The 27,043-nt window shown below is 38.9% G+C and overlaps 1 protein-coding gene across 1 annotated transcript in view; it reads right to left on the bottom strand.

Annotated features, from left to right (window-relative positions):
- Positions 1-17,489, bottom strand: part of LOC139732062 (uncharacterized) — a 35,517-nt gene extending 18,028 nt beyond the window's left edge. Inside the window, exons 1-12 of the mRNA XM_071642937.1 lie at positions 17,447-17,489; positions 15,160-15,417; positions 13,715-13,788; positions 12,803-12,935; positions 11,621-11,720; positions 6,732-6,831; positions 5,593-5,681; positions 4,189-4,288; positions 2,476-2,574; positions 1,821-1,924; positions 851-913; positions 244-376 (exon numbers count right to left, since the gene is read on the bottom strand). Coding sequence (XP_071499038.1) covers positions 244-376; positions 851-913; positions 1,821-1,924; positions 2,476-2,574; positions 4,189-4,288; positions 5,593-5,681; positions 6,732-6,831; positions 11,621-11,720; positions 12,803-12,935; positions 13,715-13,788; positions 15,160-15,346 — 1,182 coding nt within the window. The 5' untranslated portion in view covers positions 15,347-15,417; positions 17,447-17,489. The remainder of the gene's footprint in view (positions 1-243; positions 377-850; positions 914-1,820; positions 1,925-2,475; positions 2,575-4,188; positions 4,289-5,592; positions 5,682-6,731; positions 6,832-11,620; positions 11,721-12,802; positions 12,936-13,714; positions 13,789-15,159; positions 15,418-17,446) is intronic.
- Positions 17,490-27,043: the final 9,554 nt, after the last annotated feature.

Here is a 27,043-nt window from a genome sequence, read left to right as displayed (position 1 = left end):
TTCTCATCAGCATGCAGTAATCCATCCTGACCTGACCTATTTGTAAACTTAGAAAGCCCACTCAGGTGTAGCAATGAGCCTCAGTCCAACAGGAAGGCCATGGTGACACAAAAGGGATTTGGGGGGGGGGGATTAGGTAATCTCTAATCACTGCCAGATTTAGTTTCCTGATACCTATGCCTGCCAATCAGCTAAGAAACACTCCATGATGAGTGTCGATCAGCGAACAAAATTGCAACCCACCTGCCACAGCTGCTTCTCCCTGCTGATGTAGAGCTTCTGGGAGGGGGTGAACTTTGCCCTCGACAGCAGGTGAACTGGTATCAACTTGGACATGTCCAGCTTGGTGATGTCCGTGTCCGAGGCCACACCCGCCCTTTGGTTTCGTGCAATATTGAGTGTGGAGATAGGATGAATCATCCATCAGTTTCGCTTGCAAAGAAAATGTTGCTTTTCTTCTTCACTTAATTTTTCTTAAAGGGATGGCACAGTTTCAGTTGAGATGTTGCTTCAGGATTCCAACGTTTTTTGATGATGACATTTTGAGATAATGAAAAATTTCCATGAAATATGAAAGGGCATTTAATTCTAAGAGGAATTCAAAGTTTATTTGATGAAAATTGGTTTCATCAAAACTGGCTGAGATCCAAAACAAAGTGATCCTGATGAAAGGTGGGACCCACCTTTAGTTAGGATTGATTTGTTTTACTTTGTTTTTGGATATCTCAGCCAAACTGTTGAAACCAATCATAACCATCAAAAGTGAAATGACTTATAATATGTTCAAGCTCCATTTTCCTTCTACAAACTCCCCTTCAGAAATAGGCAAACAATTGGCAGCTATACTCACAAAATGTCATTGCTGTCTGGATCAACGAAGTGGGTAGTTTGCGTGTGCTTCCACACATCAGATCTGATGTACCATGAAAAATAATTGGCGAACGATAACGCTTTAAGTGTTGAAATGCAAGTGATGTTAAATCTCAAACCTACTGGTTGAAAGCTATATGATTATGCCGCAATGTGTATACAGGATCTACAGGTCAAGATCTCATGAGGGCAGACAAGCATACACAAACACAAAAACAAAAATAATCAAAGTGCATAGGGGCATTTTACAGCAATCTCACAATCATTTGAATTAGCTGAGCACTGACAAAACATTTTTGCTTGTTTGTTTCATTTTTCAGAAAAGTGGCAATCAGGTGAAAAAAAACACCACATGCTGACAGTATACTTTTAAGTGGTGGCAATGCTTCAAAGAAACAAAACCACATTATAATATATAAAACAGAGGAGGACTGGGCATTATCAGACATTTCACATTTTGAGCAATGCTCCTTTCAGTTTCAGTTTAGTTTATTTTGCACCAAGCATTAAAAATATACAGAGCAAACAATAAAAACATAAATGTACAAAATAAGATACAAAAGAGAAAAATTCATAAGACATAGGACATACAATTAGAAATAATGTGGCGGTATGACTACATACAAAGACAATGCCATTGGTGGGGGAAGCAGCAAGAAAGGAAAAAGCCCTTGTGAGTAGCTGACCCATTTTACTGCAACATACATACCTTTGACAGATTTAAGAAAAAAAAAATGTCAGTTAAGATGACAAAACAGAACAAATCAAAACAATGTAATCATTACAAAAGAAAACTACAGAGATATGGACGATAACAACACAGAAAACAACAACAAAAATATGCCTTGAATTAACAATGTTTGTAATCTTCCAGTAAAAAGTGTTTATATTTGATTTATAAATTTCAAAATAAATGTAAGGCATAACGCAAACTCTACTGCACTCCACACCTTTTCTTCCGTCTTTCCTTGCACATATGGAAGTAAGAGGCCGTGATGAGGTCATAGGCAGGGTCATCGTCCGCACGGCCCAACTTGTTGTTTGTGGCCACAGCCTGTGTGCGTGTCGGACGATTGAGAAAGGTCAAACAGGAGATCATATATTTGAGACAGACATTCACAACTTGCATTTCAGTATATACAACCGTCTACGGCATAATGTCTGCAATGATGAGATGTCCTGCAGTGCTACAGAAGTTTCAAATGAGTCATAATGAATTGAAAAAGATACAGGAATGGGCCAACGTCATGTAGTATTGCTGCAATATCTTAAATCTCTTTAAAATGAGCACATTTTCCAAAATGACCTCTCTTTTGTCTCAGTTGGTTAGGCACTTCACAAGTTTTCAAGACTCAAGTTTTCACCATGATACCATAATTATACAATGCATGATGTGCGACAGGTCGAAATATTTAAATGAATTTCTAAGTTTGCAAATATAAGTCAACTTGTCTAGTTTTGCAAAAATAAAACCACCACAAAATATTTGGCTTTTACAGTGTGTATAAATACACAATTGGACGATAAGCAAATAGCGTTCTGCAAGCACTATCAAGTGTCTGGATAAATATCATTCAGATATTCATCTCACTGAGTGAGGCTTACCTCTGCTGAATTGATGACAAGATGTTGAGTGAGAGTTCTGATGTACTCTTCGATCCCCAGCCACTCTTGCATCGCCTCAACCGTCATCTTGCTCGTCACCTGAAAATGAGCAAAACTTCAATTGACTTTAAGAAAAATTATGCAGGGCTGCCAAGCTCTGCAGACGAGACAACCTTCTGATGCACACATAAAGTATATTCTAAAAACAAGAGGTGTATTTGGTTAAAAATAAGAAATTGTCACATTTAAAGTATACTAAACACACTTCCAGAAAAACCATATTTTGGTTTCAGCACCATATTTTCATGTTTGGGGAAAAATTCAAAAGAAAAAATGTGTATAAACTATGGCAAAAACATACTAGCTGACAGGTCTGACATATATAACATATATATGATGAATATCTACTGATATCTTTGGATTACCAGCCATACAATTGAACAATCTTAGTTTCTTTTCTTTCTTTCTTTTTTTCATCTTCTTCTTTCATTTGAAACATTTGAAGGATGTGCCAGATCATCAACAACCCAGCTTCAAGTTGAGTTTACAGATCACCAAACAATACCCTTTGTGCACATACAAAGAAACAGATGCAAGTACAAAACCATCCCTCTGCTGAGGACACCTACTTACTTACACGAAAAGAACCAGACTTGTCTGAACCAACTACAGTTTGTATAGCTACATATGAGATCACCATATATTGCAAACCAACAAAATATTGCATGAAAGGATTATTTGTGAGGATTCAGGTTAGGTTAGTGGAATCAACTTAGTCGAGTTTTATTCTTTTACATTTTATGAAATTCTTCTCCTACAATTTCTGAAGTTTGGGATTATAAAACAAATAGGAAGTTGCTTTTTTGTGCAGTTTTCCTAGTGCACTTTTTCGTAGAATAGTGATTGGGTATGTCTAATAGGCCCCTTTTCATAAAAACCCTCTGCAAACTTTCACCTCTAATAACTTTTCAAATAATGATACTACTCCTACTTTGAAAGTTAGTATCAGTCATGAATAGAATGTGCTGATGGGTGTGCAAAATTTCAGCGTAATCTGATAATCTTTTCATTGTGGTTGCTAAGGAGACTTACATCCTGTCCTTTGTCCCAGTCCTTGCACAGGGCACAGCATGGTGAGATTAAGCTCTTCAATAGATCCTAAACTTCAAAGCCTCTTTTCTCAGTAAACACTTTTCCAGAGTGTGTGCTTTCTTCCATTATTTAGACAGGTAAGGAAAGTCCACTTTGATTGAGTTATGCAACATTTTAAAGCTCAGAGTCTAGTCATTCACACACTGCCTTAAACTAAAAAATCGATGTCTGGTGACTTTTTGGACATGACATTGGGTCACAAATAAAAACTGTTCAGAGTTTTCTCGTTGTCCAGGGCCCTGTTTCATAAAGCTGTTCGTAAAGTTATGCACTACTTTACGAACGACTTAAATGTGGCAAGCCAAGTCAGTTTCCTTATCATTGTTAATTTACATAGCTAGAGTTGAAATTTGCAGATGATAATGAAAATGTATTTTTTGTCTGTCGTATTTTGCCCAATGCAGATGAAATATTGACATGCAGTCATACTTTATTAAAAATGTAAGGGAAATAAATAATGGGCACACATATTGGCACTTCATATTTCAGTCATTCGTAAAGTCATGCGTAACTCTGCGAACAGCTTCATGAAACAGGGTTCTAGTCTGTGGGTGAGCCTACCTGAAGGAAAATCTCTTCTGAGATGAGTTGAATGGCTCGTTCCTTGCTCTGTACATCCTGGGCAGCATCATACTCCTTCTCAGCTGCAATCAAGAGTAACCTTGGGACAGAGAACAGAAACCAACATTAACCTGTTGAGGATGGGATGATGTTGCTACAACAAGCACTTCCCATAGACACCTTCCTGACTATACTTGGGACTCATCTTCAATGGGTTAATTGAGCAACTATTATTCTTGATGCAATATGCACAATATTTAGAAAGAAGACAAGAAGAATCTGCCATGTGACTGCAGAGACTCCAACCCCAAGCACCTTCTGATCTGGAGATTCTCCTGCCCGAAACCCCAAGCAAACGGGAGACTCCAAGTTGATGTGTGCGAAGCGCGAAGTTCCTAGGGTTCTAGATGTTCTCTGTTGCTATCTAAGGCTTACTTTTTCAACATACGATAGCAATAAGTAAGAAATCCTTTCCACCGGGAGACACAGAGCCAGGGCGGGAGAACAGGAGATTTTGCAAAAATGGGTTTTCGGCGGGAGATCTCCCGTCGAAAACGGGAGAGTTGGAGTCTCTGTGATTGTGCAATAAAGACCATCATACACAAACAAATTCATGCTACAAATGTATACTCTGTATGTTCATGTTTGAATGAAGTAAAAGAGCCGGTTCTAGCATTCACTTCAGACACATTAGCATATTTTCATAATACAAAGCTAAAGAATGGATACACACATACACTGTATAATGGAGTAAGCCAATGTTCACACAACCGATACTTCCTGAAAATTACAGGATTTTATGACCAGTATTCTCAACCCATTCATTTGCTGATTGACATTCCTCGATCACACCTCATATCCTCCCTGAAATTTGCTGAAAATTGCCTGCTTTTTTTTTCTTTCCAGCTCTCCTTCTCTACGCAAAATCTATTATCAAAATAATCTCATATAACCTGTACATGGTATATGAACACAACTTTTTTGTTTTTGCCATACAATTTAACTGAGTAGCTTGTCATGTTTTGTAACACTTGTGGCTGCAGCTAACAAGATTGCATGTCCCTAAAGGGGTAAATGCATAACTTATTTCCATAGCACTTGATACAATTGCAATTTGCAGCTTTATTTATGAACCATGTAAGGCAGTAAGACCAGATGAAAACGTAGTATCAAGATTATTGCACAAGAACTTGCGTGAGTGCATTTTGTCTGTGGATTGAGATGATCTTTGAGACAACATAGAACATCAGTTAATGCAGATGGCAATTTTTTTGTGTGTTGTAGATTTGTGAGCCAATAGCCAGTCAGAAAATCATTAGATACGCTGACTAGATCAGTCATTAGAAGTGGGCTTTTTTAGAAAATGAAACCAGATTACTGGAATTTTTGGCCATTGAACCTCACTTTGCCATGTCTCTTTGTTTATTTGGTTTCCTTCGGTCCAGGCACTGGTCCACTGCTTGGTTTACAATGTCCATGACAATATCTCTTGCCTGTAACAAGATATATGAGAGGAAGACATTTGCCTGAAAATTGTCCACATATGTCGAGGATATAATGACTGTCAAATAGCAACAACAACAACAACAACACAGAAACAGAAACAACAATAAGCATACACTTCATGACTTTACTCATTTGTATTGGTAGTCTTTTGTTACAGGCAGTAAAATGCAGTTTGAGATATCCTCTCTTTGTTAATGTCTACTACATAAGTAAACAATAGCCTACCATGAATTTCAGAGGGCAAATGAAAGATTCACGGTTACTTAGCTGAAAAGCAATCATCTTATACAATTTGATGAAATACAATTTAATGAAGAAGTACAGTACACAACAACTACCATCATCCTCAATCAAAATATTAACAACACAACTTTTCTTACGTGTTGTTCCACACCCTGGGCAAATGATACCCTGCAGTTGAGACAAAGACCATCTACTGCACCAGCATGGCAACAGCTCACACCCCCCCCCCCCCTTATGAACGGGCCAATGAGCTTTTGTGATACATTGAGCATGTGAAATGTGAATCAGTATCCAATGCCTCTGAATTACATTTTGGGTGAGTACAAGTTTGTAGCCAAGGCACCTATGACACTATTGAGAAAAGTATTTGATTCCAACACGTTAGTCTCTTTTTTTTTTTAGTTCCATGGGGAGATAGAACTGTCGCTAATGTGACTGTTAAAAACAAAACAAAACAAAACACTTTGACATCATGACAGACAGGGGGGATTATGGAAATCAATAATGTTTTACTTGTGTTTTGTAAGGTTATACCTCTACAGCCAGAATGTGTTTAAAGTCTGAAAACATTTGGACAACACAATCAGTGATAACCCTGGCATTTCATGATCATTGAGTTTAATAGAGGAAGAAACCAAAGAGGAAATGTATCCCAAGTAAAAATTGCTCCTCAAACCCCTGTAGTGACAATCACACAGATATGACTTGATACATGACATGTCTGCTATTATCATTATTACTACCAATAGTATCACCATAATCACCAATTTCAGTTTGATCATCATCATATTTACCATGTAGTATTGTATGGCCTGAGTTGTGTTATATGAAGATTTTATGAGAGACTGTAGTCTGCCAAGGTCTTCATTGTAAGTGTCCCTCTGAAACTCAGCTCTGAGATAGGAATAGAAAGAGCAACGTTAAGCCCATATTCATTATTCTTACGCTTCACCCATTTTAAATGACAAAAACAAACAAACATGACAAACAAATGAAATATAGCAAACATACAATTGGCAAATGCAGAGACTGTGAGCCAGACAGAAATACACAATAATGTTGACTATTTACATACCATCACACTGAGCAAAGACAAGCTTCATACATTGAGGATGGGCTAATTTTGCTAAAATACGCATTTCCCATAAACACTTGCCCGAGTATACTCGCGACTCATCCTCATTGGGTGAACATACAAGCTAGACATGACAAATTGCATTTAAAATTTCAGTCACTCTAACCCAATGCGTTCATCACTGGAAATTTACCGGGCCCTGTTTCATGAAGCTGTTCGTAAAGTTACGAATGACTTACGAACGACTGGTGATCAGTTCTGATGTGCTATACTTTTCAGAATTTCAATAAATCAGCACAAGAACTGATCACCAGTCGTTTGTAAGTCATCGTAACTTTACGAACAGCTTCATGAAACACCCTCCACTGATTGACAAGAAAGTACAGAAAACGATTGTGGATGAAGACACTCAGAGGATTATGCATTGTATGTGTCATTACAAAATGACAATGTGTTACTTGTGAGAAGAATTAAATTGGTGAAGAAGAGTTTGATTTTGGTGAAGAATTCTGGCAGATTATACAGAAGCTCTTGATTGATAATCTTAAATGTTTTTGTTTGTTTGTTTGTTTGTTTGTTTGCTACTGTGGCATTGAATTTGCATACGAGTATATCCAGTGCCTACAATAACAAGGCATACATTTTTTTTGCTCATCATCACGATAATTATCACAGTAATCGATTGCATCATTACTTTTTCATTATCATAATTATCATTTTTATCATTGCTAAGAGGCAGAAGTAGGAGTCACACTTGTAGTAGTAGTAGTAGTAGTAGGAGTCATACTTGTAGTAGTAGTAGTAGTAGTAGGAGTCACACTTGTAGTAGTAGTAGTAGTAGTAGTAGTAGTAGTAGTAGTAGTAGTAGTAGTAGTAGTAGTAGTAATATAGTAGTAGTAGTAGTAGTAGTAGTAGTAGTAGCAGTAGTAGTAGTAGTAGTAGTAGTAGTTAGCAGTTAAGTAGTAGAACTAGTAGTAGTGGCAGTTATAGCAGTAATAGTAGTAGTAGTAGTAGTAGTAGCACTTGTACTAGGTGTTTCAAAAAACATTTCCCACTTTTGATTCTTAAAGTTCACATAAGAAGCCGATCGCCAAAACTGGACTGTTTGTGTTTTTGAAAGGCTTATTAACCATACTTTCCTATCTCACATCTTTCAAACCCCTAAAAAGGTTGGTTTTTGAGGAATATGCGTTCAAATTTCGTCAAAATATCGAAGCCTTATTCCCCGTTGAGTCAAGACCCCTAGATTATGATGTCACGTAAGGGTATTCCCTCTTATGTCCACGCAAATGCAGTGCTGTCAAAGCTTTAAAATTGCGTCATATCGCTCTCTTATGATGGATTTTATGTTCTAATTTGTTTAAGAATTATTAGAAAAAAATGTTCTAGTGAACGATTTTTTGATACATCACATAATATTCAGAAAATTTAGAATTTTGAGAGGACTTTTTTAGTTTTATTTTGGTTGGAAAAATAACGTCCCGCGTAAAAGATTAATCCGCGAGTGATGCGACTCTGTACGTGCCAGCGCGCGGTACGGTGCGGACGCCAGATGCTGCCAGCAAAGAGCTACCTCTGTGTGTGTGTGTCACTACGTGTGTGTGTGTATGTGTTGTGTATGATGTGCATATCGAGGCAGGAAACTGGGCTGGTGTCGCTTGCGATAGCTCCTACAACACGCATCACACATTATAGCACGCACCCTGTACTGTACATATCGGATACAGTCACGCTCACAAATCACGTACGTCTTGCAAAACAACCAGACTAAATTTCTGTCTACTATTATTAGTTTACTTGTGGATTGGTTATGATCTTATCGTTGTTCATTTATATGGCATTTATATTTCGAAAGTGCACTCGCGATGCTCGAGTCACTGGCACTATAAAGCCGAGAAGTCGGTTGTGAATACAATCATGTCCGCTTAGCCAAAGTGCGAACGTAACCATGCTCGCCATGCCGGCTGCCCTGGCTTGCAATCGCGATGCTCTCTCGTCCGCTCGGCTCCCCGAATTTTACCGGCGGGGCTGCCTAGCTGCTGCTAGCTAGCTGCGCCTGCATACATACGCGGGGTTCGTACGTGTTGTAGGGCGCTCAATACGGTACATGTGAATCGAATGTAAACTGAATACCGAGCACGTACGTACGCACGCAGCGCACACAGGGTATGACAACACATAGGGGGAGTGGCTTCTGCGCTTGTTACGCGTATTTTCTAACCGCTGTACGCTCATTATCTGATCGCTGGAGATCCACACGCGAATGCAGTTTTCGGCGTTGTTTGCAAACATGATTTGGGTCACATTTTCATGCGTGCTCGTAAAAAAATGGGGTGATATTGCTGTGATTTCAAAGTTAAATTTCTCAAGATAGAAACATCATTTCGCCATGAAATTTGAAATATGTCTTAATGAATATGTCTAAAATCGAGACGAGGAGCATCCCCGTCGTTTGCCATTCCATCTCCATCGAAAGGCAGCGGCTCATGACAATAGGGTTGCGGCACCCGTGGCCCTGCCGCTGCTTCCCCGGCTGGATTGACGTCGACAGCACCTTGCTCTCCCACTTCTCCATCGTCCTCTCCCCAGCTTACATCTTCCCAACTTCCATCGTCCTCGTCTGTATTCTCGTCCCCTTCTCTGCTTTTGTCGCTTCATTCCTCTTCACTAACGTACTCCTCAAAGTCCATAAAAAGATCACTCTGATCTAACTCACTGTTCTCGGCCATTTTCGGAAGGAGTGAAAGCTCAAAATTGATCGACGCGAAATTTCGAAACGAACCGCTATGAAAAAGTTACGATGATACAAATGTGAACCGCACGTACGTACGTACAATGCATACGATACGAGCTGCGAGGTGATACGTCATACCGACCGACGGCCGACCGGATCTACTTTCGCACCAAAACTATGAGGAGAAAATTGTGATAATTGTGTGAAATTTGGGCTTGTTGCAGATCATAGTAATACAAAATAATTGTTTGAGAAGAAGCAGTTCATGATAATACTATTAAGTGTAGACAAACAGTAAAGAGTTGGTGTCAAAAGTATAAATAGCAGAGATTTCAGACTTTGAAAAAAAATTGACAGAAATTCTTTCCCGATGCCAAATGCTTTTCTACAGAGCATCCGGGGCCCGTGGCTCTAACTACCCTGGCGTGACGTCACAACTTTTGGAGTCCCGTACTGTGGCTGGTTTTCGAGGGGGAGGGAGGGGGATGTTTGGGACTTGCAAATAGCGGATATCTAGATGCTTGCGGGGATTTGAGCCAAACTTTTTGCATAATTGGTCAATTACCAACATATATTTTATCTACAAACGAATTTTACGAACATTTATTCCCTTCATATAGGAACTTTAATAATTCATAAACTGTATATCAGATAACACTGACATTGATATGAGTGATAGCTGAATACTGTACAATTTGGTTGAAGGTAGTTTAAATATGAAAGCATTAATCAGTTTCATGAAATCCATGATTAATTTCACAGTTAGGTTCCAGATTTTGCTCAATTTTCAACCCTCTGTACAAAATCTCACTTTGCACAGGGGTCAATGGGTGTGTATGGGAGTGTGTGGTTAACACCCTGACAATGGTCCTGAACAATGGCCAGGGTTTGAATGCTTCATTATTTATTCATGAGAAATTCCACTGTCACAACCAGTCTTTATTCAGCCTCTGGCAGTATCTGTGTAAAGTCAAACACCTGCCGATACTGTCTTTGAGTCGCGACAGTGCTCTCCCTCTTCTGAAAAACGAAATTACAATGAATACCTTCTGTTCTATCGTAAACATGGTGACAGGAAGCAAAGAAAATCAATTAGAGTATACACTTGTGTATATGGACCCTTAAACAAATCTACTGTGAAACAAATCGTCCCAATGATAAATGCTGCTGAACTCTTTACAAAAAAATGATCGCTTTTTATCGAAAAAGCGAAAATTTGTCAGACTATTTAATTAGTAGACAGTTGTATAAAAATGAGGAACTTTAGATCATTTATGCTTAATTATATCCCAAATTTACTGATATGTGAAGCAAAATTTGAAAATGATTGCCAGCTGGAATGAAATGTGGTGTTTGCAAGCACATGGAAACATGTGCTTACTTTTTCCATGTGCATGCATTTTACCCTTTACCGTGCATGAATTCAGACTAGCAGTGCCCAGGGTAATCAACATGAATTATTGATTAAGCATTCATGTGCCAGGGAGCACGAGACTGACACCTAGTACGTATAGTGAACAGGTGGTTCAGGCATGTCCATTGTTCAGGGCCATTGTCAGCACACACACACATACACATCATTGGTTTCTGTGTAAAGTTCATTTTTGTACAGAGGGTTAAAATTTGACCAAAATCTGAAACCTTACTTCAAAATCAATCTTAGATTTAATGAAACTGATTTATGCTTTCACATTCAAATTACCTCCAACAAAATTGTACACTATTCAGCTATTACTCATATCAATGACAGTTTTATCAGATGAACAGTTTCAGAATTATTGACGATCAAAAGTGGGAAATGTTTTTTGAAACACCTAGTAGCAGTAAGAGTAGTAGTAGTCACTGATTTCTTTGGACATTGTCGTGATACTCACTTCATCTTCCTTAGGTTGACCTCGATTTGCTGTTGCATCTTCTGGTAGTGGGGCAGGTCGTCCTGATCGCTGGACTGCGACGGTGATGACAGGATTGGGTCTGAGAGTTTGAATTATTTGAGAAAAGTTTTGAGATTTGTGACCAATTGACAAAGTTTTGCACTTGGAAATAAAAATCCCCCTGTGTTGGCAAATATTACTTCTTCATTGACACACATTTACTCTCTCCCTTTAAACTTCTTTATTTATATCTGTCTTAAACACACACACACACACACTCTCTCTCTCTTTCTCACACATACACACACCTCCTTCTATCGATCTACATACATTTGTATCTATCAATCCATATACAGGGTATGGAAGTAGTGTATGTGTGTTTGTGTGCATCATGGGTCTATGGCAATTACCCCCCGGGCAATTACCCCCCCCGGGCAATTACCCCCCCAGGCAATTACCCCCCAGGCAATTACCCCCCCCCCCCCCCCCCCCCCCCCCCCCCGGGCAATTACCCCCTGGGCAATTACCCCCTGGGAAATTACCCTTGACCCTTCCACTGACCCCAACCCGAATTCTAATTCTGAACCTGATCCTAACCCTAACCCAAACTCCAACCCTAAACCTAATCCTAACCATGATCTTTACTCTAACCTTATCACTAACCAGTCAAGTAATTAGCTGGAGGGGGAGGGGGGAGGGTTTTTGCCCCCGAGGGATAATCTACACACATAGGTACAGAAGCCACAAAAATAGCATGGTGGTGGTGGGGGGGGGGGGGGTGGGGGGACTGTGGGCTGATTTGGGTTCAAGGGTACCCCCTGCTTTGAAAGAAGGAATCTCTGGGTGGAAGTCTTTCTTGAGGAGTCCTAGGTCTTGTGACCTTTTTCACAATTTTGTTTCTTTTTCTTTATTTTTAAGAGCAACAGTGTTTGTGTGGGGGGGGGGGGGGGCTGAAGTCTGATCCCTGCAATGGATGGTTTGACAGATAAATTGATGAATACAGAGCGAGTATTTTAAAAAAATGTGGGAGATCTACCTATCCATCTACTACATTTATCTATTTCTCTTTTGCACAATCGTCCAATATATCCTCAAGCCAGACTGTCTGTTCTACTTCTTGAACCAACCAACCAATCTACTCACTGAGGGGTGGAGACGTAATTTGCCAAACAAGCCACTCACCGAGGGGTGGAGATGGAACTTGCCATCTCTTCTTGGCATCCTCCAGTTTCTTCTCCTCCTCACTCAGCTTGAGGCGCTCATTCACCAGTTTCTCTATCTGCTTCTTGGTCCATTCTTGCTCCTTCTCATAGGACTGCAAACACAGAATGTCGATCACAGATATCAAAGGGCATTTCATGAAGTGTTTTGTCATTGTGATTTTCATTTACAAGTGTGCTCTCATCAGCCAATCAGATGCAAGCATTTCAGAAGCTATAAAACAGTTGTCAGTGACTGACAAGTTTCATGAAATGCTGCCCAGGATATTTCACTAGCTTTCATATGTTCCTTAAAAACAGCTTTCTTTAGCAGATTGGATTCGTGCAAAATCTGGCTGAAAATTTCCCTTCCAAAGAATCCTGTTGTATATAAAGTTGTGTATGCGAAAGTTACCCCAGGGTAATTATAAACATCCTTGATGTGAAGTATAAATCACTAACTTAAGAAAATGATCAATGGCACGTTGTATTTACATCAAACTAATATTAAGGACAGTAAAGCAGCACATTCATAATATGCAAAATGTCATAAAACGTCTCAATGCACTTAAGAAAAGAAAATAGTATGTGGGTAAGCTATAACATTAGAAACACTGACTGATACCATACTGTTGCTGTGATAAACAGAAAAGATTAGAAGTTGCAAGTTACAAAAAAGGGGAGAATAAGGTGAAGTCTTCAAAGAAATTGGGAAAACATTTTACACAGAGGATCTATTGTCAAAATGCATGATCACTCTTTTGATAAAATAAACGTAGAATCACTGTTTTGTCATGCCTAGATGTGAAATGATGTTTCAATTGCATTCAAGCTATGTAGAATATTAAATAAAAATGCCACTGCATCTTGAACATTTTGACACTGAACTAATTACCTCCCGTCTTTGTGCAAGCTGCCGCTGAAGTTTCAACAGATCTTGCTGATTGTTTAACTGTGGTGTCCTGGGCACTGCATAAACAGAAAATAACAAATACAGCATACTTTAAAAGAAAAAGAAAAGTTTTGTTTATTACACTTGAGAGGCATGGCCTACAGTGATCTTGGAAGAATATACTTGGAAGGCCTGATAGAAACAACTGTAAAAGTAGAGCACACCCAACTGCAAATTCATATTAAGTTTCATACAATTTTTTTTTTCTTCTTGAAAACTTTTTGAGGATGCTAGTTCCGCTGCCTCATGATCAGGCTGCAAGTGCACAGATGATAACTAACCTGTAAATTCAGAAATTTTTGCATGCATGAAACTTTTGCAAATTTCACTTGGAGCTAAAACTCACAAAAGTGAAAATGCACGCAAGAGTGTTTGTCTATACAATGCATTGAATGCTGCTGGTGACTAGTGAAAGTTTCATGCCACAAAAAAGACCTTTGCCTTCAATTCATGAAAGTTTCATATCGTGAATGTTTCTGGTTTTACAATAGCCATGATGTAAAAATGAGCACATAGAAACTTCACATGATCTGTACAATGACTTGATTCAAAAGTCATCTTGTATACGACTGACAAAGATTTGATCAATACACAACCTGAAGTCAATAAGTGTGCAAATGACCTGTAATGTTTTATACTGGTTATGTGTTACTGATGCTTGTAACAGAAATCTTTCTCGGCAAACAGAAAGGTGGCATCTATGGCATGAAAACAACATCTGAGGTCTTTCTGACTCTGATTGGCAAAAGTCCATGACCTGTGTGATGCTGTGACTCGAGCAAATACACTGTATCAGCTAAATTAACATCTAGAACTCTAGTCGCCCCCAGAAATACCTGGGAAAATGTATGTGATGATTTTGTCCTGTGTCTGTCTGGATATATGCCTTTATGTAACATAAGGATGTCTTTAAAGGGTGTGTAAAGTTCTGGTTGAGGTGAGGATTTAGCTTTTAACGTATTGTGAGATATTCAGAAACCACTCTATGAGATGTCAAAGAGCATGCGATTCTAAAAGTTATCAAAAGTTTATTTGATGAAAATCGGTTTTGAAATGGCTGAGATATCCAAAAATAAGGTGAAACAAAGAAACAAAGAGATCCTAATAAAAGGTGGCCTGTCGCCTTTTATTATTGTCCCCTTTTTTTTATACCTCAGCCATTTGAAAACCAATTTTCATCAAATAAACTTTTGATACCACTTAGAATTGTTTGCTCTTTGACATCTCATAAAGTGGTTTGTCATTTAGAATATCTCCCTTAGGAATGTTAAAAACCTGAATCCCCACCTCAACCAGTACTGTACAGTCCCTTTAAATGGAACAGAATCTTTGCAACAAATTCATTGTGTGTAAGGATTCAAGGGCACAGCACGTAAGGGTAGACTTACCCATCCATTTTCGTGGTGGGCTTCCCTGTTCTTTTCTTGAGTGCACATTGTCAGCAAAGGGAGATGGCCTACGAGCACCGCCGAGGTCTGGATTGGTGGCTTTTAGCGCCTCGAGGGCTCTCGTCCGGTTCTGCAACTGCTCATCGACAGTCTGTCTGCGTGATAGGCTGTAGTAGTCTGTATCCATCCTGCCGCACAGTGACCAATTTCTCTCTATCTATCGATGCATTGTAGAGCTGTTACTTCATGATGGGGGTTCTGCGGATTTAGAAAACAAAACTAAACAAGAGGACAGCAACAACAAGCAATGAAATTGCAAAGTTTCTACCTTAAATTGAGGAAAAGTCCCGAGTATACTCAGGCAGGGGTCAATGGGATATGTGTGTTGTAGCAAAATCAGTCCGTCCTCAACAGGTTAATCTGTGATAAGCTGAGTCTACATGTAATTGACCCAAATGCATAATTGCTTCAGAAATAGATCCCAAAATTCTAGCATGTGGGACAGTATCGGCAATTACCACTACAGGGTGGGAAATTCACTACAAGAGACCAAAAACAATGTCTGCTGTAAAGATGCAGACTGGACACATGCTGTACACAAGTATGAATACAATGCACTTCTTCACCTGCTAGGTATACAACATACAGGTCTATGTTTATCATACCCTACCTCCCCCTCCCTCTTCCTAACCCCCATCTAGTTTGCCATCAAGCTATCAAAACAAACATAAATGTTGTCACAGACTTTTGTTGAGTAGTATTGGGAGAGAGAGAAATAAAACAAACAAACCAAAAACAGACTCTATGAATGCCAAATGTGGTTTTAATAGGGATGTGGATCCACATGCTCTTTTATGGTTGCCACTGAACATTTGGGCTACATCCAGATGTGAGATAATAAGCGAGCACAGGGCAGAGTACTGATATGTGTCTGGACATAACACTATCATCTTCAGTAAAACCTGAAAAGGTGGCGACCGATACTGCAGTGTGTGTAGTTTCTGAAGTTGACTGCCAACTGCTCACTAACCATGAACAGTTGAACCACTTTTGAAACCAAATTGGCAATCAAAATGAAAAAAATTCATTGCTCTACAAACGATGTCAAACCTCACAAAACCTAGAAATTAAGAAACCTAGTCCTAGATGTGGAACAAAAATAGGCCTACATACTTTGCAATTGTGATTTTGATGGGCAAGACCACCTCTTGTTGGACAAGTCTTGTCCAGTTGACCCTGCTGTAAATACTAATCAACACCTGCTCGAAAGTATTTCTCAGTATGTAGACCATTTATTCTACTATACTAGAATTGTCTTTACTTCTACTTATCCACTTCTCATTCTATGGTATGATGCTTCTCATCAAAGCTTGATGCTCAACAACTGGACCCACACTGCCACAGTGTTTTGTATCTTACTCACCATACCTTTCTACCACTTTTAATTTCCATATACCATCAAATATGAATGAATCTCGAATTGATACAGTATCACCTGGGTCTCATTAACGAGAATAGAATAGCAGCATTCACTGTCAGACAGTAGCCCAGCACTGGCACTGACCAAGGAGGTGGGAACGTTCCCACCACTGTGCACCACCTCCCTGCATGCTGCACTGATAGTAACTACACACAGCCGCTGAACAGCGGTCTGGTCAGGCTACACTAATACTAATAGCTGACCATGCCAACGAGCCGCAGGCTGTGCAGTGATTGACGGTTGCTACTCTGGACAAGACAATGATTTATTAGCACCCAAAAATGCTCTGAATCTCTGAATCTCCGAATCGGAATCCGAACATCGCCGATGACAGCACTAGCGTCCAGAGTTGGTTGCGGCTGCTGCGCGGCGTATTGTTTCAGACTTTTACTTGAATGAGTTGAAAATGCTTTTCAGTTGGTTTTTAAAGGCCGATGAAGAATTTGCCTTTTTAATTTCTGGGGTTAAATAATTCCAGTCCTTAATAGTGTTTGGGAGGAAGCTAGGAAGCTGTTTAGGTATGCTCATTTGACATTGAATAATAGAATAGACTTCTATTCGTCGATTAACTTTACAACTCTCTAACTAAAGATAAAGGTGAGGTCACCTCCTCTGGTCTCTCGCTCCCTGGACTACAGCTCTACTGCCTCTAGTAATCTACAATTTATTTTACATGTAGACTGACTGACTGAGGCTTTTTTTTTTAACATGCTCGAGTCTACAAATGACAGTCTGTCTCTCTGTCACTGACACTAAAAAACAGCTTGAATTGCTCTCTCAACACTGAGCCACCGTACCACCACATACCACAGCACAGCGGGTACAGCCCGGGGTACAGCTCCATCCGATCAGTCACCCAGCCAGCTACAGTACCACACAGATCTCGAAGTCTCAGGCGCAGGCTCAAGTGTCGTGAGTGAGTAGCGCTGATTTTTCATAGTCAGCACAACAAAAGGAGCCAAAATCACTGTTGGTCAGTAGCCAGTATACTTCTGCAGATCCAATTTTCGGGACCAGTGCATCCAAGGGGTGGTCGCATGGAAACTCTAAAGAGACATAGCAAAGCACTGTCACACAAAGTTTACAATATTGTACAAGAATTTCAGGTGTTCGCAAAGATCCTACACGGCCGTGTACTCGCCATACTAAAGTACCAACGTAGTCTCATCCGATATGATGCAGACAATATTTTAAAAAGTCAGCAACTTAAAATTCTTATAGGGCCTATAAATGTATCTATGATCATCCTTTAACCTCTTTTTAAAAAAAAGATTGCATGCAAAAAAATTTATAAAATTTATAATCTATATGTTTTCATAAAGTTTTGATTGAAAAGAGGGGCAGCAGAAACGCAGATAATCTTCTCAGAAGCAACCTGTCGGTCCAGAATGCCTATGACAACGACTACACTTGAAGACGAGGCGTTCTGTATCCATCACTACGTTGGGATGATAGTCTGTTATTCATACTCCTTTTTTATTTTATTCCTCCCTGTTTCAGCTTTATTCATCGCTCTGTTTTCTTTGCTTTCCGATATTTTCGGGGTTTTTTTAAAAACAATTGTTGTTATGTTGTAACGTCAGCGTAATTAAGCGTTGTACCAATCTAATGTGTTTAAGGGTGTGTAATGAGTGTGTTTTGTGGCTTTTTCCTTTCTTTGCATGTTTTTGTTGACTTTTTTTTTGGTCATTTTTTGTAAAAACGTTATAGTAGAGAGTAGGCCTAAAAGCCATACACTACAGTAGGTGAGTTAACTACTAGACGGCCTAGATGATATGAACACAAGGATTAATTGCCTATCTAATACTCAGTCCCACCCTATGTTTAGTGGCTCTGATGAAACCTACGGCAGACGAGTCATCAAATTTAAACGCAAATCACAGGATGAGATGGTTATGAGACAGTTAAATTTTCATAGTATTTTTAATGACACTGATTATTAGTCGCAACCGGTTACATTTGCTCTGGCGACAATATTGCTGCGGTCTTATTTTCTAGGGAATTAATGTTGGGGTTAGGATTAAATTGTTACAAGGCCTTTATTTTCAGTTTGTTGTGAAGATTAGGTTAAGGTTAGTGTCGAAGGAGCAATTAAATGTTATGGAACCGTCGAAACCAGAATGATTTAGATGAGATATTGATTCTTTTCTTAATCGAACGTAATGTTTTAGGCCCCTATTCTTAATGGAATAATAAATGTTTGTGAAAATTGTTAGTGGGGATTTGGTTGGGGGATTTGGGGATTTGTATGTTTGCTGTTCACATTTTAGTCTACTTATAGATCAATCTATGCAGCATCTTATACAATTTGGTATGACAAAGTGATGGGGCTCTGGAAGGTTCATTCCTAACATTCTGGAAGGTTCATTCCTAATGAATTTATTGCCAATCAATGATCGGTGTGTATGTGGCAATATTCAAGCCACCTCTATCATTGATATCTATATAATAGATTCAAGCACGCGAAAAAGCAAGAGTGAAACATTTGAATCGCGCCCTCTAGAGTGCAGACAAAGTTAATTCCTTCAAATTCCGTTTTATTTGTTTCATTAAAGCTTTTTATCACACAATCTGTATTCCCGACATTACGGTTTGAAGCCACCCTTGAGGTGTTGGTGTATTGTTATGTTGGGTTTTTTTTTAATCAAACAACAGTAATATATCCCTACCAGAACAAAAGAAAAGAACAATCATCGAAGAAATAAATGAAATTCCATTGGTGAAAACGTCAATGTTTAGCGCATTAACCCAAGCTATAGTGTTATTTCAAACTTACGAAATACAGATTTTCTTTTATGCCCCATATCATTATTTGTTGTAAAGGTCAAAGACATATTCATTTCAATTAACCCCTTTTTCATAACTTTTGCCAGTGTTTATGGTTTGAATCTAATTGAATTTACTTCACTTCTTTCTTTAAACTTTCACTTCGGAAAATAGAAAATACCCTACAAGCTTTGCTTTTTAAGTGGGACCCTCCATTTCCATTCTAATCTTTGTATTAGGTATATACCTTAGAAACGAAATTTTGTTGTTACTCGTGACCACTTGTACGTTTTCTTTGAAATTGTTATAAATTTGTTCTGTAAATGTATTGTATATATTTTTTCTGTTTATTCAATGGAAATGGAAATAAAATTGAATTGAATAGAAAACGCATTTTGTTTTACGACAATGAAGACTGTTCCATCCACAGTTTAGCGCCACGATATTATGTCGTTTATATACTGTATTACGAATGAAAGGTACGAATGAATTAATATAAAATGTTTAGAATAATATATATTTGTGATCATAAGATACGGAGAGGAATTGGTTTAATTTGTATCTTATTAATGATACTCTGTTGCATATGTTTTCTTTCTTCAGATTTTATAATTGTATTTTGCTGTATAGGCCTATTTATGAGAAAGATCTGATACAATCAAGATGAATGTTATGACTTATGTTATCTTATGTTATTGAAATTTGATAAAGAATATTATTGTATTAATGAAAAAGTAAATTTGTGAATGGTATATCGGGAAGATGCACGATGTTACGTGTATAGGGCCTATGGACTCGAGGTGGAAACCGTGTGTGAGTGTTTGGATCTATGTTACAGGAATAGAGGAAGGGATATCAGGACTGGTGCCTATATGTTGGAAAAACTGTTATACGTACGGTTTACAATCTTATTTGGGTACCGTTACTTATAGGTGAGAAGAGATGGCTTTAGTCGGTTTGTTTCTACATCATTTTCGGCAAAATTATTATGTTCACTTCATTTGATTATCCGTCATTTACTTGATCATGATAATTTAAGAAAGACTATATTTTTTTTAATAAAAATGATGTACTATGTCACACTCCCACGAGCATCCCCCCACACGCACAGACACACAGACACAGAAACACACGCACACAACACACACACACAGACACAGACACACACACAGACACACACACATATAATATATATTATATATATATATATATATATATATATATATAGATATAGATATAATATATATACATATATATATATAATTCTCCGGTAATTGCAACATCTAGATGTAGACACATGCATTATACACATGGAGGCTGCATGTTTATGACTTGAAAATAAGTATTGCTTTATAAAACGCCTTATTATCAGGAACATTTCATAAACATGTCAATGAAAAAAGTCATTTTACCATGTTAAGTTTATCAAATTAATTGTGGGATACTCCTTTTGGCAAAGTCACTATACATGCAGTCTGTATGCGTGCGCTCCAACAGGGCTGAACCTTGTACATGTACAGTGTATTACCATCCGCACTAAGCAACGTTTTTACAATCTGATTCTACCCTATTTCGAGGGTGCTGAATTCGAATCTGGATGATGCAACTCTTGAGGGTTTTGAGATATTAATGGCCGCCAAAATGACCACCGCCAAATCGAAAATTCCCGTAGTATTCCATGTAAACGGTGAAAGTAAATAATATTTTTATTAGTGATCCTATTTGATGATACCGGTGCAGGTCTTTCATCAATAGACGTTTTGAGATATTAAAGATGACGGATGAACTGGCCACCAAAATGGCCGCCAAAATGACGCTAATATCTAAAATTCCACTATACTTTTTCTTTCCTCAACTTTTACCATAAGGAATAAAGGAATTTCAGATAACATTTCAGCAGCCATTTCGAATATCTCAAAATTCTCAAGGATGCAATACAATAATATTTGCCGACCCTTGAAATATGGCAAAACCCTTTGAAAAGAAGAAGAAGAAGAAGAAGAAGAAGAAGAAGAAGAAGGAGGAGGAGGAGGAGGAGGAGGATGAAGAGGAGGAGGAGAAGAAGAAGAAGAGGAAGAAGAAAGAAATCGAGCGGACGATGATACACACTTAATTTGGGCCAAAAATCTGACTTTGCATGGCACCGCGACCATGAGATCAACATGCAGTCTTTGGGTGACGAGCTGCCCCAGCAGGTCCTGGCATAAGTAAGAGCGAATCAAACCCTAAATTTAAATGTTTAAGCTTCTACCAACATTCAATTGTATAATAGTGGGCAAGTTTTTGTCCTACTTCTGAGGACTTTCTCAAGCCTTACGCAGTGAGGTGTTGTCCTGCTGCCGTTGCCTGTCTTTGTTGATCATTGGACCATAGAATATGGGTGAGAGGGTATAGCCAGAGTCTCTATTGATAGTCCATGGGCCAGGCCAGATATTGGTACCATCTGAGGTGGCAATACCTTTTTGGTGTCATTTTGTTTGTCGGGCATAGATATGCTTATCAAGCTATGATAGCATTTCCAAAGTAGCTTAGTCATAGTAAATGAATTTTAAACCAATTTGGTCTCGTTGTTATATCCCTGTTGTTACGGTCAAGTTCACACAAATGAATGCAAGGCGGTCACAGTGAATTGAAATGAACAAATCTTCCGGAGCTTTATTAGGAATTTGCTTAACAATCAGTTTCCAACCGGAATAATGATAATTGTTCAAAACATTACAGCGAAATTAACCATAACAATTGAATGTTAGATCGGATCGTTTCAACAAAAGATAACTCAGAGACAGATTATGTAATACCTGGCCAGGGTTTTACCCTAACAGAACCAACGTCGGGGCCCAACTCATCTGCGACGTGACGGGGAGGCGACGCCAGACGCTATCATATCACGTGGAGAGCGCGTCGATGCACGGGGACGTCGTCGAATCAGCAGGCGACGCTATCTCACTCAGGTCAGCTTGCAGCTCCGCGACTACGCCGGGTAAAAGGGCGTTGGCTGCCAGGTGCGCGTTGCCACTCACACAGTCTCGACGCCCTGGATCGACCTCGGCGTGGCTCCCACTAGTTGCCGTGTAGCAATCACAGGAATCACAGGTGGGCGTTGGCTCCAGACCGCCTGGTGGTTCGCCTGGCCAAGTCAACGAAAAGTTATCGACGCCGTCGTCGTCGAAGGGAAACGGGCTAGAAGCAGGTTGACATCTCCTGGATTACCCTGCTGTTTAGCACTTTAACTCAGTCCGCAGGATACTTGTCTCAGGGAGAGCAATTTCTCCCAAGACCATGGACGGGACGTTGAGAAAGTTATAACGGTCCTCTCTAACCGGAGTCTGATTGTCGACTGACGCGACCAATGCATTTTAACATGAGCATTATTACATACATGGAAAATTCCGTCAGGCACGCCCAGCTTAATATATTCATAACATTAAACTCAACCTGGGCGAAGTGTGTAAGGCTGCGGTTCAAAACGACTGACTCAAAAGGAGATTACGTAACTGGTGGTGTTTATAAACATTCGCGATCGTGCACGTGTGATCGCATACACATGATCATAAAACATGAAGACCACATTGTTAAGTGATTACATGGGCAAATTCGTAACACTGTACTTCTGAATCGAGACCAACCGCTATACAAAGAAGAGCACTGTCTTCTGTATGTTCACAGGTGTTCTGTTGTGCGCTTAGTCTTTATTCAAGGCAGCAAAGTGAATATCCAAGGGTTATGATGTCCACAGCGCTTAGTCTAATATTCAAGGCTGCGAAGGGAATATCCAAAGATTATAATACAGTGTATATCCCTTTATCTAAAAACAACAACAACAAAAAAGCAATTTCTAGTGAATTCTAGCGTATTTTTCAATTATTTATCATTTTCCGGTGAAAACGCTACGGTGAAAACGCTAATACCACGCCAATGTCGCTTTATTTCCATCCAACAATGAAAGATTATGCAAAAACAATGTACCGGTACACTACAATACATTATAATTAATAATGTTGTAAATGAACAGAGTGATTTTTGTTTAAAACTGATGTATTTGTTGAGAGGGTGGTATAAAAACAGTATAGATAATCCCTTTTATTATGAACTTTAGATATGATTAATGGTACATTGTTCTAGATAAAGACTAAGCGCACCGCGTGACAGCTGTGGACATCATAACCCTTTGGATATTCCCTTCGCTGCCTTGAATAAAGACTAAGCGCACCGCGTTTACAACAGAACACCTGTGGACATGCAGAAGGCAGTGCTCGTATTTGTATAGCGGTTAGTTTCGATTCAGAAGTATAGGGATATAAAAACGAGCCCAAATTGGTTAAAAATTCATTTATTATGACTAAGCTACTCATTTGGAAATGCTATCATAGCTTGATAAGCAGATCTATGTCCGACAAACAAAATGACACCAAAAAGGTTTTGCCACCTCGGATGGTACCAACAACCCATTTTTCGGCTCTTGGCCCATGGACTATGAGAGCTGGATTAATCCTTCTGATCCAAAGTGATTCCTTTATTTTTCTGCAGTTGCTTTCGAAGTCAATGATAAGAGCCTCATCCCATTCAATGTTATGTCCTGTATTGTAGGCGTGTTCAGCTATCGCCGAGTTTTGTCCTTGGTTTTTTGTCTCATCCAACCTGGGTATCCACATGCTGTAAGGGCCTTGTCAATATGGTGGAATTCACTCTGTATGTGCATCATTGTCAGAGGTTACATTTCGAGCTCTCAAGTATAATGATCTAGCAACTCCCTCCTTTGTGTTGAGTGGATGATCCGAATCAAAGTTCAAATAGGAGTCAGTGCGGGTTGGTTTCCTGTACACAGTGATGGATACTGAAAGGTCGTGGTTTACAAAGACCTTTGTGTCCAAGAAATTCAGTGACCTTTGAACTTCTTGCTCAACAGTAAATTTTATGTGTTGGTCTATGCTATTGATGTCATTAGTGAATTTGTCAATATGGTCCCGATCAATGATAACAAAAGTGTCATCCACGTGTCTCCACCAGATTCTAGGGGGGTGGGGAGCATTCGAGAAGATATCTTCTTCCAGATGTTCTAGATATAAGTTACAAACAATTTCTAGGGAGATAGATGATCCCTTATAGGTGTTCCATGAGTTTGTTGGTATAAATTGCCATTGTAAGTGAAGTAGGTGTTTTCAAGACAAATACTCAACAGCTGACCCATTTCATTGGGGCTTAAACCTGTTCTATCATCAAGTGTTTGGTCTTCTTGTAGACGCTCCATCACAACTTCCACAGTCCGTTTTACCGGAACACTTGTGAAGAGTGAACTAACATTAAATCTATTGTCATCCCCAACATATGAAAGTTTTCAGTATGAATCAAACCCTCCCTCGGATGGTTGGTCGCAGTCTGTCCTTGGTGAGGGCTCTTTTGAGTCAGGATGTCACCTCACAGATTCTCTATCGGGTTAGCATCAATCTCTTGAATTGCTCCTGCCACTGCACCCTTAGTTATGTTGACGCCATTTTCGTCATCCTACTGGTCTATCATATGGGGTCCGAGCCCTGTGCCCGCCGAACGTTAACGTTGTCGTCCTGTAAAATGAACAGGTATTGCACGTCGCAAAGATAAAGATATTGATGGACGCATGCATGGAAGCAATATAAAAGAGTCCATAATCTCCCGATGTTCCCTTCCATGACAGTATCAATCCCTTCACTGATGTCAACTCATCCCCAAACTATGTGCAAATTCGAATCGGGTCGTGAGGATCAGAGGAGCCTGACGCATGGGACAGGCCTATACCTACTTCCCGACGCGTTGTCTTTCTGTAATACCTCTACCTGGGCTTAGTGCTTGTCACAATAGTTGTCAGTTTCCCGATTACATTTTTTTTTCTCCGAATAGGGCGTTATTCAAAAGTTTCGTTAATCCGAAACTGACATAAGGTTCCAATTAGGCCTAAGTAGTCAATTTGATACGCACTTCGTACGTCATTTCATTTGTAAATTCGGATATAACGAACTTTCGGAATGACGCCGCGAATGTTCGGATTGACAAACCCTATTTCGGATTGACGAACCCTATTTCGGATTGACGAACCCTATTTCATTTTTGGGTTAACGAACGTCATTCTGCAGGAAATCTATTTGTTTCGGAATAACGAATCATCGGAATAACGATCTCACCTCTCACCTCATTTCCCATAACGTTCAATCACACACTTTAGTTACACCGTTGACGCCTGGCCGAAAGCAATTATTTCTACTTGAACCACCAAGATCGGGAGCTACTACGGTATGTCCCCAAAAAGTTATATTGGAACCCTCCGCAATGATATCTTTAAAAGTAGTGAATCAATCCAAATACAAATTCAGGGTATGAAACTATAACTCATTGCCCACATCTTACAGCAAACCCCATTCGATTTGGTTAAAAAAAAAAAGAAGAGGAATTTTGTATAGAGGATGTCAAGAATCTTTTCCCTCCAAGTTCTGTCTATTGTATTCACACACAAAAGCATCGAAGTACTAAACTTGGAAGAATCAGACTCATGGCATGCTTTACAACATGAACATTTCTCTGTGACCGCTTAACCAAATTGAATGGGGTTTTCTGCAAAATAGAGCTAAGATGTTATATTTTAAGACCCTGAAGTAGCATTTAGACAGTTTAATCATATTGGGTGTTATCAGTGCGAAAATTTGATTGTAATTTTTTTTGGGGGGACATACTGTCAACATAGCTTGTCGGCGTCGCTGGACGTTCGACTGATCGTCGCTTATGTGATGTTATGTCCATGACTCCATGAAGGGCTCAAAATGACACTGACTGAATAGGTGGACAATATGGACCTTCCGTTTATGTTCCAGGAATTTCAATCACTATTCCATGATATATATATATATATATATATATATATATATATATATATGAAGAGTTTGTTTGCAAAAACCGATAAGTCCATTTTTGAAGATTTTGAAGTACGGTCTCTGTCCTAAAGTACAAAATAATACCTTTTAAAATGATATATCGGTCACTACATATAAAGGTATATTTTTGAAGTTATGGTCAAAAGAAGCAAATTTTTTCTTATTATTCTCTTTATTTTTCTTGACCTTTAATCGCAAATATCTCCATTTGACAAATATGGACTTATCGGTTTTTGCAAACAAACTCTTCATATATATATGGAGTATTATATATATATATATATATATGAGATTAAAACCTAAAATGGCATTAATCTCATATATATATATATATATATATATATATATATATAATACTCCATATATATATATATCTCACGCTATATATATATATATATATATATATATATATATATATATATAATTATGTTTTATAGACCCAAAAAAATCGCCACATCGAAGGAATGTTCATCACCAAAAATGTTTACTTCTGGCACTGGAGTATCTAGGTATATTACAACATTAAATATATTCTATTTTTCACTTTGCCGCTTTAGAACTCTATACCCTTTACTTCTGATGGCCGGGGGAAAGGATGGTTTAGGTCCATACTTTGTTATCATAAGTTTTTGTTAGGATACACATTACATAAATGCCGATATTCCACAAGTCCATAATGATTAAGAGATATGATTATTGCTGCCATCTCTGGAAGTAGATCATTGTCCTTTTTTTTTTT

This window comes from Diadema antillarum, unplaced genomic scaffold (genome assembly GCF_040938485.1).
Source record: "Diadema antillarum isolate AM-2024a unplaced genomic scaffold, OU_Dant_1.0 seq00000398_RagTag, whole genome shotgun sequence".
Classification (NCBI taxonomy): domain Eukaryota; kingdom Metazoa; phylum Echinodermata; class Echinoidea; order Diadematoida; family Diadematidae; genus Diadema; species Diadema antillarum.
Note: the sequence above shows the minus strand (reverse complement) of the source record. Positions and strands in the feature narration are given on the sequence as shown.